Source organism: Trichechus manatus, unplaced genomic scaffold (genome assembly GCF_000243295.1).
Source record: "Trichechus manatus latirostris isolate Lorelei unplaced genomic scaffold, TriManLat1.0 scaffold00015, whole genome shotgun sequence".
Lineage (NCBI taxonomy): Eukaryota > Metazoa > Chordata > Mammalia > Sirenia > Trichechidae > Trichechus > Trichechus manatus.
The window spans coordinates 14,060,781-14,079,562 of NW_004443951.1; the positions used below are offsets into that span (position 1 = coordinate 14,060,781).

The 18,782-nt window shown below is 38.9% G+C and overlaps 1 protein-coding gene across 1 annotated transcript in view; it reads right to left on the reverse strand.

Annotated features, from left to right (window-relative positions):
• Positions 1–5,005: 5,005 nt before the first annotated feature.
• The window catches only part of YBX1 (Y-box binding protein 1), a 33,617-nt gene continuing 19,840 nt past the window's right edge, over positions 5,006–18,782 (reverse strand). The window contains exons 6-11 of the mRNA XM_004371872.3: positions 13,913–13,946; positions 10,680–10,769; positions 10,081–10,383; positions 9,536–9,618; positions 6,352–6,614; positions 5,006–5,373 (exon numbers count right to left, since the gene is read on the reverse strand). Coding sequence (XP_004371929.2) covers positions 6,383–6,614; positions 9,536–9,618; positions 10,081–10,383; positions 10,680–10,769; positions 13,913–13,946 — 742 coding nt within the window. The 3' untranslated portion in view covers positions 5,006–5,373; positions 6,352–6,382. The remainder of the gene's footprint in view (positions 5,374–6,351; positions 6,615–9,535; positions 9,619–10,080; positions 10,384–10,679; positions 10,770–13,912; positions 13,947–18,782) is intronic.

Consider the following 18,782-nt stretch of genomic DNA (forward strand, 5'->3'; position numbering starts at 1 on the left):
ACTCAAAAGGTTTGATGGGAAGCCTAGGGGGCAGGGAGTTGAAGGTAACTGTGATGGAATAATTTGGGAAAGGATAGTGAGAATAGTGGCATAACTGGAAGAATGTAATCGATGTCACTAATCGTACAAGTAGAAATTTTTGAAATGGTGTATCTTTGGCTATGTTATTTTCACCCCCACCCCCCAAAAGTCCTCCAAGGTCGACAAGGGAGAGTGTTGACATGTCGTCGTGGGGCTGTTAACCAATGTCATAAAACAGTATGTGTACTGTTTAATGAAAAACTGTTCTGTAAACCTTCAACTAAAGTACAATAAAAAAAAATTAAAAAAAAAAAAAAAAGTCATTGTCCTTGGCAGCCCCTACCAATAAAAGAAGGCTCAACAGTTGGTGGGCTGTTTGGCTACTGGAGACATGTACCACATTTAGACACTGTTTTGGCCCTGCCAGTCAAGGTTACTCACAAGGTGGTGACTAGCAGACTAATGATTAGAATATTAAGAGCTCCCCTGTGTGGGAACAAAGATTGTGACAACAAGCTTGTGAGCTAAAAAAGAGACACTTCATCACTCACATTGATGTCCATGACAAAGGACCGCTTGAAATGACACACAAATAGAATTCTTGTGCAAACCAAGCTTATGCCCAGCAAGTTGCCCTGACTGCCACTGATCTATCATCAGACAGGATATAGAAGCCCACCTCAATACAAAAATGTGCCAATTTGCAAAGACTTGCTTTAAAGAAAATAAAAGCGACGGATGCCTTAAAGAAAGTCTTGTGACTCCTGTCAAACAAGCCCAAGCTATGCAACATGGAAAACTGGGTCACATCAGCTGAGAAACTGGTCCTGCACGCGTATGGCACGTCGACCATGTAAAACCTCTAGTTTGTAGTTATGAACTTGGTCGTCCCTCACCTCTGTGGACATGAGTGGTAGCGGGGAGGTGGTTGTTAATGTTGTTTCTCTTCCTAGATTATCTCAGTAGACTGGCCTATGGGCCCCAATGATACAGGCTTTTGCTAGAGCTGCCAATAAGGCCAACTGGGGCTGCCAACATTTGAACAGAGATGACAAGCCATCTCTCCACATTATTTCCAATTCATCTGTCAAAATGGCAGACCATGCGAACTATACAGTGGCATCGTCCTCCAAAACTAACATGCTGGAGATCTGAACAGCAGTTTGAAGGTGCTATGTGCCATGTAGGGAGAAAAATGCTGTTTTTTTTCCCTTTGACCCCATTCAGTTGGTTTGAACAATTACTGGGGTAGCTGGTTGTGATCTCTCCTCCAAGCAGGCCTGATGACCCTGCTGGGGATAGTCCTACTAATGTTGTTGGGTGCCATCAAGAGTTATTTTCTACTCATAGGAAACCTCATGAGACAGAGTAGAATTGCCCCATAGGGTTTTCTTGGCTGTAATCTCTACAGAAGTAGATCACCAGGTCTTTCTCCTGAGAAGCCACTGGGTAGGTTTGAATCAACGTTATCAGTCAGCATCTGAGAACTGTTGTGCCACCGGGGCTCAATGCTGCCTAAAGATTTTACGTAAATAAATGGTGCCCAAGCAACACCCGTCAGAGTTGTGCACCATTTACTTAATATTGTTAGGTTGTGCAGATGCGATGGGAGGCTGGGAACTGAATTTCTCATCTGGAGCCTCTCCTTGTTCTGAGTACACAGTAACTTTTTCTGTTCTGCGCATGCATGGGCACCATATGGTACTTGGCCAACCCCTTTTCTGTATCTGTCCTGGTGAGGAGGGAATGGAGTCCTTTACCTGCAGGATAGGACAGGTGCTCACAGACCTGCTCTGTAATAGCTGCTGGAAATTTAACTCGCTGGCCATGTAGGAGCAGTGCCTGCTAGTGAGGCTGACCTTGCTAGGTTTTCCTGTTTGTAAGGTATACCAGACACTGCCTGTGTGATTCATGTCCTCTGGTGGCAACTGCAGTCAGGCCCTGGCTTGACACAGACCATGTCACAAAAACTGTCATCTTTGCCATTTGTTTTTCTAATGATTTTACATTATTGGATATTTAATATTGTTGGCCTTGTCATTTCCATAATACATATACCCTAATAAATGCATTTATAAATAACACTGCATTTTACATTGCACCAGCAATGTTCATGTGTCTGTTCCATTGCACTCTCGCCAACACTGGCTACTTGCATTAAAGAAAAATCTTAAGTTTTGGAATCCCTGGATCGTGCAAATGGTTAACGAGCTTGGCTGCTAAGGGAAGGCTGGCGGTTTGCGTCCACCCAGACGTTATCTCGGAAGAAAGGCAAGGCTATCTACTTCAGAAAAATCAGCCATTGAAAACTCTGTGGAGCACAGTTCTACTCTGACACACACAGGGCTGCCGTAAGTTGACAGCAGCTGTCAATCCTTAACACATGTTGGAAAGGGGCATCACTGTCTGGACATATACAGCTTGTAGGACTCCTGGAGAAGTCCCTGGGTGGTACAAACAGTTAAACGCTTGACTACTAGGTGATAGGTTGGTGGTTCAAACCAAAAGTTTAGTGCCTTAAAAGTAAGGCTTGGAGATCTGCCTCTGAAAGGTCACAGCCTCAAAAACACCATGGAGCAGTTCTACTCTGCACACACGGGGTCGTCATGAGTTGTAATCAACTCAACCCCAACTAACAACAAGGCTCCTGGACTTGCCATCCTAGCTTACTTTACATCCCCACCGTACTTCACATAGGCTCTGAAAGCTGGCCAGGATGATCTAGAATGGGTTTTGGGACAGAAGTCACTTTCAACACATGGCCCACGTATTCCATAAAAGAGGCCAAAGAAAACCTAACAAGGACGTTAAACATAGCCAGCAAGGACTTAGGTTACAAAAGTTGAGACTAACAAAATTACAGCTTCACCAATCTCCATGTTTAGCAGCCTTCCCATTATATTGTTATCATCTCTACCTCACAAAGAACTGGGCCAACGTTTATAGAGCACCCTAGGCCCTGTGGCAGGCATCCTACGCATCTTTAACTGGCAGAAGCTGAAATAACCTGCCCATGGCAACAGAACTAAGTGCAGCAACCCAGTCACAGTCTACGTTACAGCACGCATGTCCTCCCCTTCACCACTACCTCCTGGCAAAAGGGACACAAAATTAAACACCCAGGCAAATTATTTCACCAATATACAAAAGAGTGCAAAATAAAGTTACCATTTTACATACAGTGAAGTTATAGTGAAAACAAGAAACTCACAGTGCTGGTTCAAAGATGACCATTTCCAGCAGAGCAACATGGCATTTAAATCATTTCACTTGTGGGATCAACAAACAAAAAACACAGTATAATAATAAAGAAATATGATGTAGCTAGTGTAATTTCCTACTATGATTCCTGAATAGAAACGGGTATAGTGGCAGGGTGGGATTTATGAGAGGTTTAAAACTTACGCAGACTCATTTTCTTCCTGAATACATTAATTTGGCATACCCTACACTGCTGGAAAAGAACCCTGGTGATAACAGTTAAGCACCTGGCTGCTAACTGAAAAGTTGGCAATTTGAACCCACCCAGCAGCTCCCCAGGAGAAAGACCTGGAGATCTGCTTCTTTAAAGATTACAGCCAAGAAAATTCTATGGGGCAGTTCCTCTCTGTCACATGTAGTTGCTATGAATTGAAAATCCACCCCACTGCCAGACACTGATTAGATAAAAACTGACAAAATAACACATTAAACTGCTATCCCTGCCTAATCTCTGGAGTGTCAGTCTCTAGGACCAGGAAGCTGACTCTCAATTTGGAAAGGACAGAATTAGACATTAAAATTTAGATTTCTCTTTTCAACAGTAGCTAAGGCTAACAGGTGTAGAAGTGAAAAAGAGATATACCAACACTGTAGATCAATTTGTCATGACTGACACCCAAGCGGGGATACTAAGCAATTTTTATACCAGCACTTGTCTAATTTGCCATAGATAAGTAAGCAATAAAAAACAAAAACCACACTTCATTTTACTCAGGTGACCACAGTCGACTGCAATACTTAAGTACATGCAAATTTATCCACATTATGTCTTCAAAACCCATAATTTGTTAAAAGTTGATTTGAAGCAACTGAATAAAATTCTGCCGATTTCTTCATACTTCTAGAAGTGAGCTATTAATGATGATATATTCCAGATTCCCAGTCTCATGTCAAATACCAAAACTACTGATTTATAACAGGGTTCCATTCTGACAACTCTGTGCTAAGTTTGTTCTGACATAAGTCAAATATTTTTTATTGGTTTTCATTATTATTGCTTTTTATTATCAGTATGTACACTGAACTTCTGAGAACATCAGCAAATTATGTCCTGCAACACTATATGTAGTATATATTACTACTAACCATAAGGTGTAAACAAAAAATAAACTCAGATGGTCATAAGTGCAGTTTGCCATAACCTCAATATGTCATAAGTTGGGGACTACCTGTATTTCAAAGCTAAATAGCTCCCAGGGCTGCTATCGCTCTTAAGGAAACAGTTAAAAACTCCTCAAAACCATTTTCTGTTTGGAAAACATGATTACCCTACCTCGTAGGCTAAAATGTGAGACACAGAGAGATATGGGATAGAAAATCCAATTAAATATCTTCCAGCTCCCTTTTTAAAAACATTTTTTATTTGCCCAAAGTATGTTTTCTCCAAAGACACTGAATTACATGTCCATGTATAGGGTAAGAAAAAAATGTGAAAACAGAACCAGGTCAGTATATATTTACAAAAACAACCTAGAGTTTTCACTGCCAACAAGGTTTCTTTAAATGAACAATGGCCAGATTATCAGAGTAAAAATGTTCTGGTTTTTAGTATGAGGCCCAGGTATGTCACTCAATTAGATTTTAAGAAAATTTCCCCTGAGAAATTACGAGTGAGTCTCATCTATTGGCAGACTGTTTTAAGATGGGGGGGGAGGGGGTGTCCTATAACCAGCTAAAGGACATATAATCTAAAATAAAACAAGCCAGAAAGATACACAAAGGCAATTATTTAAGACCTTTATTAACAGGTGCTTGCAGTTTGTTGACTTTTTTGAAAAAATCAAGTTGTAAACTTTTATTACAAATTAAAAATGAGGTTCTTAAAAATCTCAACTTGACCAGATATGAAACAATTTAAAAACCCTTAAAGGTGTATTGAGAAAAACCAGGCTTTTTAAAAAACACGTTTGTCATTACCAAAAAGAGACGTCTTTAGGTAAAAATAATAAAAACCCCATTCTGCATAGATAATGCAGATAGTTCTAGTTATCTGGTCAATGGGCAAAAAGCAAGCACTTAAGGTCTTCAGCTCCAATCTTTTGTTCATTTTTTATTGCTGGAATTTCATATTCTTCTTGTTGGATGACTAAACTGTAAAGAAAAAAAAATTTAAAGATTATCTTGCACAATTAATTGCAACGCTCATTTAGTATACCAAATTGCTCCAGATCACATTAGCTAAATATAGAAAGGCATTAGCAAATTTCATATTGGTTTAACCCAACACAGTGATTTACAACAGGGACAGGCGGACATCACTGTGTGATAAGAATGGTTACCTGTGGGTTCTGGATGGCCTTATGCATGAACATAGCACAGAGGAAAGAAAAAAGTACCACTGGTTGAAAGTAATTCCAGAGCCAGACAATTACATGCCTCTCAGTAGCAAGTAGAAAGCTGAATGCAAAGTAATACCTTAATTTTGGAGTTTAAGGTTAACAAGAACAAGTGAGCCAATAAGCTATACTAACAAGAACCTAAATGTATCTTTATCTGACCCGCTAGAAGAATTATTTGTCTTACAGGCATTTTAAGCAAGGCATGAGCAACATTTTCTTAGAAGTCCTTAGGAACAACATAAAAACTGTCTCTGTTTTTCCCAAAAGAAGAAACTCACAAACTATTAAAAGATGTCAAACTTGCCACTTTCCTCAAATAGACTATATTAGCCACCATCATCTAGGTTATCAATTCTAGCAGTTATCCCACTTCTTTCTGAAAGTGAAATATAAATAACAAAAACAATATACTTCTTAGAAAAACTTGTGCAAGACTTCATTAGTTTACTGATGAAATCACAGAATTCATTCAGAAAAGTTGGCAAAAGGCTTTAACATGCAAGATACACCGTGTGAAGGCAAGCCTCCTGGTGTTAGAACTGAGGTGGCTGCAAAAGGCCAAGTATGGCTTTGATACTCAACATTCCTAAAATGGGATATTTAGATAATTTTAAGATTAAAATAGCTTCCTTACCCGACGAACTGGTTTATCTTCCGTATTAATAAAATGAGGTGGACACACTTATGAATGCCATGCTCAAAAGCCAGAAGGCCACATAAATTTACCTACCCGGATGATGGTAGAGATGGTAAGCCGGCATTTACTCAGCCCCGCCCTGCTCAGCCTCGGGAGCGGACGAATTCTCAGCTGGTGGATCGGCTGCTTTTGTCTCTTTGCCATCTTGTGGTTTAGGGTTTTCTGGGCGTCTGCGTCGGTAATTGAAGTTGCGGCGGTACCGACGTTGAGGTGGCTGCTGACCTTGGGTCTCATCTTGATTTTCCTTATCCTCTTCGTTGCCGTCCTCTCTAGGCTGTCTTTGGCGAGGAGGGCCCCTGGAACCAACATTGTGCAAAACTGCAGTGATAAAACCTTTCTTTAACCATTCCTCCAGTATTACAGTGTTAATATTTGGTTCACTCAACTAATCTCAAATCTGGCCATCATTCCATCTATCAAGTGATCTGCAGGCAATTTAGCAGCAACAAAAGAAGCAAACTTAGTTACTATATTTCACAAACTGAGGGTGATGATTTTGTACAAGGAGATGGAAGTACAAATTGGAAGACAGGTATTTAAAAACTGATTTTAAAGGATTAGAAAACTTTTTGTGCCAAGTATTATCTATTATAAAGTTAATTGTGAAGTACCCAATAGTGGCACAGCGCCATCAACACGTTAGATGTTACTTTTAAATGGGCGTCCTAGCAACCAGGATTGAGACAGACTGAAAGGGATGAACACTTGTTAAAAAAGGCAGGTGATCAAAACCAAAGAAACAAAGATGTCCTCTTCATACAAATAAAGGCAATCATTAGTCATTATGAAAATGCAAGTCAAAATCACAAGGAGAAACTATTTCCCATTCACTAGAATGGATATAATAAAAATGTATGTCTACACAAAAATTTGCATACAAATTATTAATATTCATAATAACCAAAAAGTGGAAACAATCCAAAACGTCCATCAACTTGAAGCATCCAAGTTCTTAGTAAAGCCAATCCCTCTACTTACGGCCAAAATCATACCCTGTATCTCAAGAAAATAGTTCCAGTAGTCACTTTCCTACAATCGTCCCCTTCTACTGCTGCCCCTCCATTTGTCTCTTTTTCAGCAAAACTTCTACTTCACTCTGTCTCAAATGTCTCTTTCAATTTGCTCTTAAATCCACACCAATCAGGATTTCACCCCCACCACTCCATGATCCTACTCATCATTCTCCACTGATGCTCTCTCTATTGCTAAATCCAACGGCCAGGTTTTTTTTTTTTAAAAATCATTTGACCTATTAGCACCAACAAATTTTCACTTTCTTTTCCTTTAAACCTCTCTGGGCTCAGCTGCTGGAACCTCCCTTCTATCTGTGACATTTAAATGTGGAAATGTGCTAGGGCTCATACCTTCACTATATTCACTGCTTTGCTGATTTCATCGAACTTCATGGTATTAAACACTACCCATAGGCTCATATGTTAATGATTTTTTCTTTTTATCCCTAGTCTAGACCTTTCCCTTGAACTTGACTCATATATCTAACTGCTTGTTTAGCAACTTCATTTGTATATAATCCTATAAAAAATCCTCCAATGGCATTCTATCTCTCTCTGAGTAAAAGCCAAACTCCTTAAAAAGGCTGATAAGACAAGGAGCTTTATTTTTCTTTTTTTGTCTCTTTATCTAGGTACGCTCCATGAAGGATGAATGTTTTGTTCATTGCTATACTGAACACCTGGAACAGCATTTAATACAGCAGACTTTCAGGAACAGCATCTGTTTCATTTACCACCCATTTGAACACAGAGTTCCTGGCTGAAGTTTGGACACCAATGGAACTGCAGAAAACTCAGGTAGTTCTACAGCATAACAAAAAGGTACAACAAAGATTCTGCTGTTGGCACCAGTAGACTTAATGAATAGATTGCCACAAGAGCCTATTTTAGACCAACTCTAAAAAATAATCTTTACTCAAATGGTTCAATGGACAATCTACCACTGGACAGTGAAGGCTCTACCTGTCTCCAACATTAAGTACAAGGCTAACACTATCTCTTGACGGCTTATACTCAAAAACTTTGTGAAGCCAGGGTTATCATGGTGGCTTAGAAGTGGAAATTACCAATGGTAATTAGTGAACCAGCTGGGGCCCCAGCTCATTTTCATGAATTGAAACTCAGCACAAGCTATACCTTGGGCATCTACAGTTAAGGCTACTATGTAGGTGATCATCAGTTAAGAAGAGTTATTACTGTATTCGTTTGAACCTTGACTCCTACATGTCAGCTTTAAGGATCGCATCTGGAAATTCAACAGTTTCATATGAGATCCTTAAAAGAAATAGCCACTGCACCATTCTATCCCACCACTGTGGGACTGGGAACACTGCCTCAAAATGCACTGAAGCATGTATTAAACATGGTGCCTTCCTCCAATTGCTTTACACCTTAATAATATATAAATTATTAAATTATGTTAAAAAGGATTCTCTAATGCCTGAGTAGGCAGGTTGGTTGTTTTCATGCTAGTCTGTGACTGGGTTTCTTTTTCCAAAACTGTAACTGTTTTTAAACAAACACTGACCTTTTTATTTTGAAATAAACATTTTAAAACTTTTTATTCTGAAAAGTTGCTAAAACAGGACAATTCCCATATGCTCTTTATCCAGACTCCTCAAATGTGAACATTTTACCACTATCATCCTCTCTTAATGTTTTTCCTGAAACATTGTGGAGTAAGTCGCAACGTAATACCCCATTATCTCTAAATATTTCAGTGGGTACAAAAATGTAAATTTCTTAATGGAATGACTTCACTTTGCAACTCTGGATGACAAAAAAAGTTAACAGATTGAGAAGTGATTAATGGAAAATTACGACATCTCAGGAAGTAAAATTTACTTTCTTGATTCTTTACTTATGCTATGGTGCAGTTCACAGATACTCCTAATGCTGAAATGACTGTTACCTTTACCTTCTTCCGTCCCAAATGAAGCAGGTCCAAAAGATATGTAACAAAACTAAGCAGAACTGTAATAGGGTAGACCTCATCTATATAAGCTGTTTTTTTAACCAGTGTCAGCAAAGAAAATGCAAGTTCACCTCTTGAGTATCTGACAACAGAAAATGTTAAGTATTAAGAGATAAAAATGACTCAAGAAGACTGCAGGAAATGCATGCTGCTGTTGATTTCCATTGTTAAGTTGGAACATACACCACTTGAGGAATTTTTAAAACAAGCAGGTTAATATAAACCATACCTGCGGAATCGTGGTCTATAACCTCGATACATATTCTGTCTCACTGGTCTACCTTGTTCTCCCGCACCCTGGTTGTCAGCACCCTGAAACGACAATGCAAATCAAGCCTACTGGATCAGTAACCTAAGAGTAAAAATCCAACTAGACAACACAGAAGAACATAGAAGAGTCCCAAAACAAAGGTTCAAATCATCTACTAATTATGGTAATACTATAAATTAATTCCTTTGGTTCTTATTAGGAATCAAAAGGTACTTTCCATATGATTAATCTTTTTATAAAAGGAAATTTGCTTCTAATCCATCTAAAATTAACTTTTATGGGTGACACTCATCACTCATTGAAAGCACAGACAAATGAGAAGAATCATTATGTCCTTCAAACTTCTTAGGGAAATATCAACATTCAGTTTAATGCAGTACGACCAGAAATTACATTCATGAGAAACAGCCCCAGTGTAGGTGAGAACCTCCAGAAAACGGTTAAAATACGGTCCTATCAAAAGATAACTGCTGCTGATCCTTTTTCTTTTTGGTGAAACTTACCTCCATCACTTCTCCCTGCACAGGAGGGTTGGAATACTGTGGTCGACGCCCATAGGGTCTCCGCATGTAGTAAGGTGGGAACCGTCGCCTGCGGTAAGGCCGGCGCTGTTGGGCCTGGCCTTCAGGAGCACTCTCCGATCCCTCGTTCTTTTCCCCACTCTCACTATTCTGGTAATTCTGCTGGTAATTGCGTGGAGGACCCCTACGACGTGGATAACGTCTATAATGGTTACGGTCTGCTGCATATTTACTGCCTTGCACTGGAACTCCACCAGGGCCTGTAACATTTGCTGCCTCCGCACCCTACGAAAGTCATTATACATTAATAGTGACAAAGGAATCAGTATACTCCCAACAAAATTCACACAAAGCAAAAAAGGTGTAACATGGCCAGGGGTACATAGAAATGACTAAATATCCATTCCTCACGATTCAGAAGAGATTGCTCTCTAACTGCAGCCAGTACATTAGGCTTGATGCACCTGTGTTCATGTAGTCACCTGACCCATCCATCCACATTAGAGCCACCATCCGAACGGGTAAGATCTCCAAAATATTTCTGTACTGAAGTCAAACCTTTACACAAAAAGCATCCTCACCTTTTCTCCTTCAACAACATCAAACTCCACAGTCTCTCCATCTCCTACACTGCGAAGGTACTTCCTGGGGTTATTCTTCTTTATGGCAGTCTAGTAATATCACATTCCAAAAATAGATTAATAGGGGAGAATAACGTGTTTTTTCATTTAAAATGTACCAGAGTCAATATTATTTTAGGTTGGACATACACTTATCTTAAAATTAGCTTAAAATCAGACCAGACTGTCAGTAAGTTAAGGAAAGCAGGGACCAATGCTACCCCCAAACTCAACCAAAATACGCCAATCTTACAAGGCCCCAGCATTTTACCACTTTTTTCAAAACTAAAACAAGCAATTTAACACTCAAGACAAACACCATAGTATAATATATTTAACAAATGCTTTCCTGCAAAAGCATTATATGTGGCTTTGAACAAAATGAGGATATCCATCTATCCCCCAAAGACTGCACTTAAAAGTAGATGCTAGCCCCACATGGTGCCAGTTTAGATGACAGGCAAGTTTGGTTTTGCATGCTTCAAAGTTAACCAAACCAACTTTGTCCCTGTGTTACCATATTAAATTCAATTACCAATGTCAACTGAAATTCCTTCCAACCTGTCTGTGATAATGCTTCAATGGAAATGCAATTCACGAGTCACTATGCCACTTTTTATATTACCTGACTGCATAGAGCAGTTGGTTACTACCTCCCCAGAATACAATAAACCTCACATTTTAGATGTTATTACTTATACTTCTCCGGACTGTTACAGAAAAGTAAAAGGGGAAGAATAATACCTCACACATTTTTATGTAACGGTTTTACAAACTTTCTTTCACACATTACCTACTCAATCTTCATTACAATAGACGATGTGAGGTATTATTACTCCTTTTTTACAGATAATAAAACAGGCTTTAAAAAGTTAGGTGACTTGCCTCAAGTCACGCAGCTAGTCAGTGGCAGAGTGGGGACTTTTCTAAATCCAGGTCTTGGGACTCCAAATCCCATGTTCATTCCACTAGGTCACAGTGGTATCTATTACAGGATCACTCATGCTTTTCCATTCTAAAGGAGGCAGAACAACCAACAAATCTGAGGGCAATTAGGCTAAGTTGCTCAGAACAGTAGTCTCCTTGATACGCCACTAAAACCTGCGCAGCCGGACAGTCCTGAGAAACAACTAAATGTTGAAACCACTTCCAAAATAAAGAGGAAAACATACTGGTGACACCCTGTGAATCAGTATAACTGGGTGACATTAAGTTCAGTCAAATAAATGATCTCATCTGTCATCTAAACTGTCCCACAGTTTTCATATCTTTACATAATATAGCCAACTTTCAATTACCTGCAGTCATAGGGGATAGCATAAGTATGGAGAATTAAAATTTCAGTCAATATCTTCCATTTCCCCAAACCCAAACCCTTGATAGTTGCTGACAGGAAGCAAAACCTGACAAGCTTTGTGATATTTTGTTCCTAAACCTGCATATTCTTTTGAACATGCAAGAGGAAAGTTGTCTTTACCCAAAGAATGAATACCACTTTCATAAAATAAACATTTAAGATAAACTTTTTCTCTGAGCAGTCCCACATTCATTTACAATTAGAATTTAAGTGTTTTCATACTTACACATTTGACCTTGGGATTATCTGATAGGGTTTTAGATGTACTAGTAATTGGCCTGGCTTTCCCCTTGACTGTCACTGAATGCTGGCATACTCCAGAAAGCTAACAAAGCACCAATCTAAAAGAGTCAACCTACAACATGCTTAACTAAGAAGCATGGTGCCTTCCAACCTCACACCTGCCTAAACAGAGGTGTGTGTGGGAAGTGACTTTAGGTCTTTTGATTTCTGGGTTACAGAACAAAAATGTTGTTACAGGTTCTTAAACAGAGTAATTTTTAATGCAAGTAGATAATATTTCAGCATTCTTAGTAGGGAAAAAAAATATCTGCATAGTACACTCGTACACACATAAAAACGTGTTTTTCCTACCCTTTTCATACCTGTGAGGATGCATAAGTCCAATGGAGCCTACAACATACTTAAGTTTGAAAAATTAAGTCATTTAGCAATGACTTACTTTGAACAATAATCTTAGTTCCTTAATGCTTCAGGACTTTTCAAAATGTTCTCCTTAAATGGTACTTGAGGAGAAAGTTCAGCATGTAGCACCGATCCTATGTAGTTTTTTTTCTTCCAAAATACTGGAAGACAATCTAAAAATTATTTAATGACTAATTACTAGGGTTGGGTTACCCAGCAAGCAAGGTACACATGGGACGTGTGTTTACTTACTAATCTGTAGTGCACAATTTCACCTTTGATGTGAAAAACAGATGAAATTGTACACTACAGATTAGTAAGTAAACACAATTAAGCCTCATGTGTACCTTACTTATTGGGTAATTTGTCCCTGCTAATTATAAACTTTGCCACATTGCCTTTTCACTTAAACTAACAAGAATTTTTTAAGCCAGCCAAAGTTCTCCAAAACTGCTCTACAATTCAAAGTGCTTTAGAATACACAGAAGGACCTATGCTGACTTTGGGGTCCCTGGGTTGTGCACTGTTAATGTGCTTGGCTGTAACCAAAAGATTGGAAGTTTGAGTCCACCCAGAAGTACCTAGGAAGAAAGGCCTGGTGATCTACTTTAGAAAAATCAGTCACTGAAAACCCTATGGAGCACAGTTCTACTCTGACACACATGGGGTCGTCATGCGTCAGAATCAATTCAATGGCAACTGATTTTTCTATGTTGACTTTGCTAGTTTTCCAGACTCCGTTTCAAATTAATATGCCCTGAAGCTTTGCCTTATTTTTCCCATGATTATTGTGATCTGTCCGCACCACAGCAGTACACCTAACAGCACTTGGCCTTGCCAGTTTACATATTTACAGCAACATCATTAGTTTAAGTTTAGGTTCATGGAGGTTATTTTTCATCTGAAATTAGGTTTGAAAATTTAGTGCAGACTACAGCAACTTCAACATTAAAAAGAAAAGCTACATCTATTAACTAAATACTAACTTGAAATACTTATTTTAATTAAATGAATCATGAACACAATGTTTCAATGTGTACATTTAAGCATGCTACTATTCTTGCTGAAGGAACCATAAAACTGTTTGGTAGTTAGACTTATAACCTTTTGCAAGGAGTAGCTGAGAAGACATCCACCCTTTTCTTCTCACAAGCCCTGAGCCAGGAGGATAAGTATCTATACAAGCACTCACCTGGTGTACAAATACATCTTCCTTGGTGTCATTCCTGCAAGACAGAACCAAGTAGAACAAGTTAGGAATTGGTAACATTTCACGTTGCCAAAGACTAAGAATACCTTTGTGCATTTTCCCCATTTTTCCTACAACTGTTCCAGAGACTTTCTGGCTGCCAATCAGCTATGAGAGAGGAAAAGAAAAGAAAAACACAAAAAAACTAGTAAGTAACCATGATCCCTACTTTAAACAGTTCCAAAAAGTTGGAGCCTCACTGACCAGGGATAAACAAGAAGTCTGAGACATCAGTGTAATCTAGCAAGCCATTATTGAGAGGGTAATTAACAACATATACTCCACCACTCCTTACCCTATTAAACATTAACAGTGTTTTAGCACACCCCACCCTTCCCTCTATCCTTGTCATCTGCTCAATTCTGACACATGGTAATCCCATGTGTACAAAGCAGAACTGCTCCAAAGGGTTTCAAGGCTGTGACCTTCCAGAAGCAGACTGCCAGCCCATCTTCTAAGGCATCTCGGGTGGGTTTGAATCGCCAACTTTCTGGCTAGTAGTCGAGCACTTAACTATTTGTGTACCCTTACCTCTAGTGCAAGATTATTAGCAGAAAGAGAAACAGGAGATGTTTCCTTTTATTAATTACTAGCTTCCTCCCTTCTTACTTCACCCTCAATTATTTCATCTTCATCATTCCCATTTCCCAACTTTCTTCAAGGTCACAAAAATGACCATAATCAAGTATAAAAATGCATATTACCAATATTCATACCACTCATGTGCCAATCACTGTACTAAATAACTAAGAAGGTAAAAATGACCGTTTCTAATAGTACACACAACCCTCTTTCACTTCGTATTAAGTAGATGTCATTTTATATCAATCATTTGTCTAGTCAAACTGCTGCTAAACAAATAGTTACTTCAGAATTTTAAAAGTGATTGTTAGAGGAGGCAATATTTGCCCCAAGACTTAAAGGAGAAAAATGTCCAGATAGGTAAAATGAGCAAGTTCAATGAAAGCTTAGTTCAGACTCACTGGAGCATAAGGAAAATGGCTGTGTGGGAGGGAAAAGGTCCAAATCAGTCAACAGGTGTAGGAGCCAGCAAAGGCTTTTAAGTACAGGAATATGACATAAGATTATCAGATGATAAAATCTGTATGTATAAAATAAAACACTGCCCACTCCTGCATCATCCTCACAATCATTGCTATGTTTGAGCTCACTGTTGCAGCCACGGTGTCAATCTTGCTGAGGATCTTCCCTCTTTTTCCTTGACTCTCTACCAAGCATGATGTCCTTCTCCAGGGACTGGTCCCTCCTGATAACATATCCAAAGTATATGAGATGAAGTCTCACCATTCTCACTTCTAAGGAGCATTCTTGGCTGTATTTCTTTCAAGACAGATTTGTTCCTTCTTCTGGCAGTTCATGATATATTCGATATTCTTTGCCAATGCCATAATTCAAATGCATCAATTCTTTGGTCTTCCGTATTCATTGTCCAGCTTTTGCATGCATATGAGGCACCTGAAAATAGCATGGCTCGAGTCGGGCACACTTTAGCCCTCAAAGTGACATCTTTGCTTTTTAACACTTTAAAGAGGTCTTTTGCAGCAGACATGCCCAATGCAATACATCGTTTGACTTCTTGACTGCTGCTTCTACAACAGACACTGATTGTGGATCCAAGTAGAATGAAATTCTTGACAACTTCAGTATTTTCTCCTTTTATCATCATGTTGCTTACTGGTCCAGTTGTGAGCTTTTTTTTTTTTTTTTAAAAAAATGGTGAGGTGTCATCTATGCTGAAGGCTGTAGTCTTTGTAAGTGCTTCAAGTCCTCTTCAGTTTCAGCAAGCAAGGTTGTGTCATCTGCAGATCACGGGTTGTTAATGAGACTTCCTCCAATCCTGATGCTGCATTCTTCTTCATTTAATCCGGTTTTGCAGATTATTTGCTCAGCATACAGACTGAATAAGTATGGTGAAAGGACACAACCCTGACACACACCCTTCCTGATTTTAAACCACGCAGTATCCCCTCATTCTGTTTGAATGACTGCCTCCTGGTCTATGTACACATTCTGCATGAGCACAACTGTTCTGGAATTTCCATTCTTTGCAATGGTATCCATAATTTGTTACGATCCACACAGTTGAATGCCTTTGCATAGTCAATAAAACACAAGTAAACATCTTTCTGGTATTCTCTGCTTTCAGCCAGGATTCACCTGACATCAGCAATAATATCCTTCATTCCACTTCTTCTGAACTCAGCTTGAATTTCTGCCAGTTCCCTGTAGATGTACTGCTGCAACCATTTTTTGAACACTCTTCAACATAATTTTACTTGTGTAAGATATTAATGATTACTGTTCAGTAATTTCCACATTCCACAGGATCAACCTTTCTTTGGAATAGGCACATATATGGATCTCTTCCAGTCGACTGGCCAGGCAGCTGTCTTCAAATTTCATTTCTTGACATAGATGAATGAGTGCTTCCAGTGCTGCATCCCTTTGTTGAAACATCTCCATTAGTATTCCATCAATTCCTGGAGGCTTGTTTCCTGCCAATGCCTTCAGTGCAGCTTGGACTTCTTCCCTCAGTACCATCGGTTCTTGATCATACTCTACCTCCTGAAATGGCTGAATGTCAACCGATTCTTTTTGGTATAGTGACTGTATTCCTTTCATCTTCTTTTTATGCTTCCTGTGTTGTTCAATTTTTTGCCCATAGAATCCCTTAATATTGCAACTTGAGGAATGTGACATAAGACTATCAGATAAAATCTAGTGGCTGATATTAAGGAATGTTAGTTATAAAGGCTATTTCAGAAGCCCACCCCAGGATCAGTGGAGACCTAAACTAAGAGGTCATGTAAGAGATACACTTCTTGAGGCAAAATGGGAAAAACTTTGTGCACAACTGAAAGTTAGAAGAGGAAGTGGAGAATACTTTGAGATTGGGGTTAAGGTGATGACACTATGGAACAAGAACCACTGGAGGAAAAACAGATTTGTAGATCTTTAGTGACCTTTCCCTTACCCACCCCTTATTCAGTAGGTCAGAGTGGAAAAGGCCCAATAGTAGCTCAAGTATTTAATGACAGAGGGAACAAAGAGTGACCTTGACTGTCTGTTGCACTGACTCTTGGCTCCTTGCTGATATATAGAGCAATAAATGCACAAAAGAATCAACACAAAATTAACTTCTTTCAATTCTGCCCTGAAAACTATACATTGGATTATCGTAAGGATACTCTTAATTTATGGGAACAAGAACATATTAAATCTTAAAATTAAGGGGAAAAAAAATCAGGAACGCTGCAAAAGCTACTAAACTACTCACGGCAAGTGACTGAAAACTGACCTTTAAAGCTAGCTGAATGTCATGAAATTGGTGTCTGGATATAATGTCTATCTGTCAAACAGCTCCATAGGCATCACATAAGCAGATCAGAGCTATCATTAACTAGTTCTCATCTCCACCTGATTGAATTTCAAACCCTAAGGCTCTAAGAAGTATGATCCAAGAACTGGCAGAGCATAGGTAAGGTGTGCTAAGTCTAGAACAATGATTCTCAACAGAGGCAATACTGTCCTCTCCCCACCTCATTGGGCATTGAAAGTTGTTTCAAAGAAAGGAAAACTTTATTTGCATTTAACAGGAGGGTGGTGGTGGTGGGGAATGGAAGATCGGGCTTTGCTGGATGACTATATAAAGAATTATTTGGTCTCCTTCTCAACTTCAATGCAAGGAAATTGCGTATTTATCTGAGCCTGGAATCTATTATTTTCGTAATGTTTTATTAAGTATTAAATTTACTAGAAATGCAACACCAATGGAAAGGGATTTTTCATTACGAACGATAATACTGCTCATAATATCTGGGTCAATATTTGTGGTGGCAGTGATTAGAGTTCATTATGTCAAGTACAGTACAAACAGGTATTTAATATTGAAAACATACACTGCAATAAAAAATAAAAGGAGTTATCTATAAATTTTACTTCAAGATTGTACAAAGAATATTAGAAAATTTAACTTAACCACTGATGTAGACAGGACAATCTTCTTAAAAATCGAACGAGGTAGGTAATACACACAATACACAGTTATGTGGAACGCAACATCAGTTCACTAATAATGTCACGCCAAACAACAAAGTACTCATGTACTTTGCTGACACTAAACCAGATTATATCATGGCCAAAGTGTATATGGATTTCAGGAAGACATTTGACAGCTCAAAGAATACAATTTCAGCCAGGATAGAATACTATGGTTTGGATAATTATGCAGTATTTGCAACTTGAGTCCCTAAGTGGTGCAAAATGGTTAACAGGCTAGGCTGTTAACCCAAAGGTTGGAGGTTCAAGTCTATCCAGGAGCCTCAGAAGAAAGGCCTGGCAATCTACTTCTGAAAAATCAGCCACTGAAAACTCTATGAAGCACAGCTCTACTCTGACATACATGGGGTCACCATGAGTTGCAATCAACTCCATGGCTACGGGTAATTTCCAACCTGCTAAATGACTACTCAAAAATTCAAGGGACTGCTAACGGGAAACCCAATTTTCAGTCTTGATTCTAGCATGAAAGCTGTGTAACCTTCCTTCTCCTCACTATGTCTTTTTCTTCACCTGCAAAATGAGAAAAACTAGACACATTAACAGATTACATTACTGAGTTCCAGATATTGTGGCAAGTGCTTCAAAATACCATTATCATTCAATCGTCATAATCCTGAGGTAGGCAGTATTATTAATCCCCCACTCTACAAATTAGGAAACTGAAGTACTGCTTACAGTAACGAAAAATGAAGGTGACAATCACTTTTAGGCACTGGGGATACATGATATG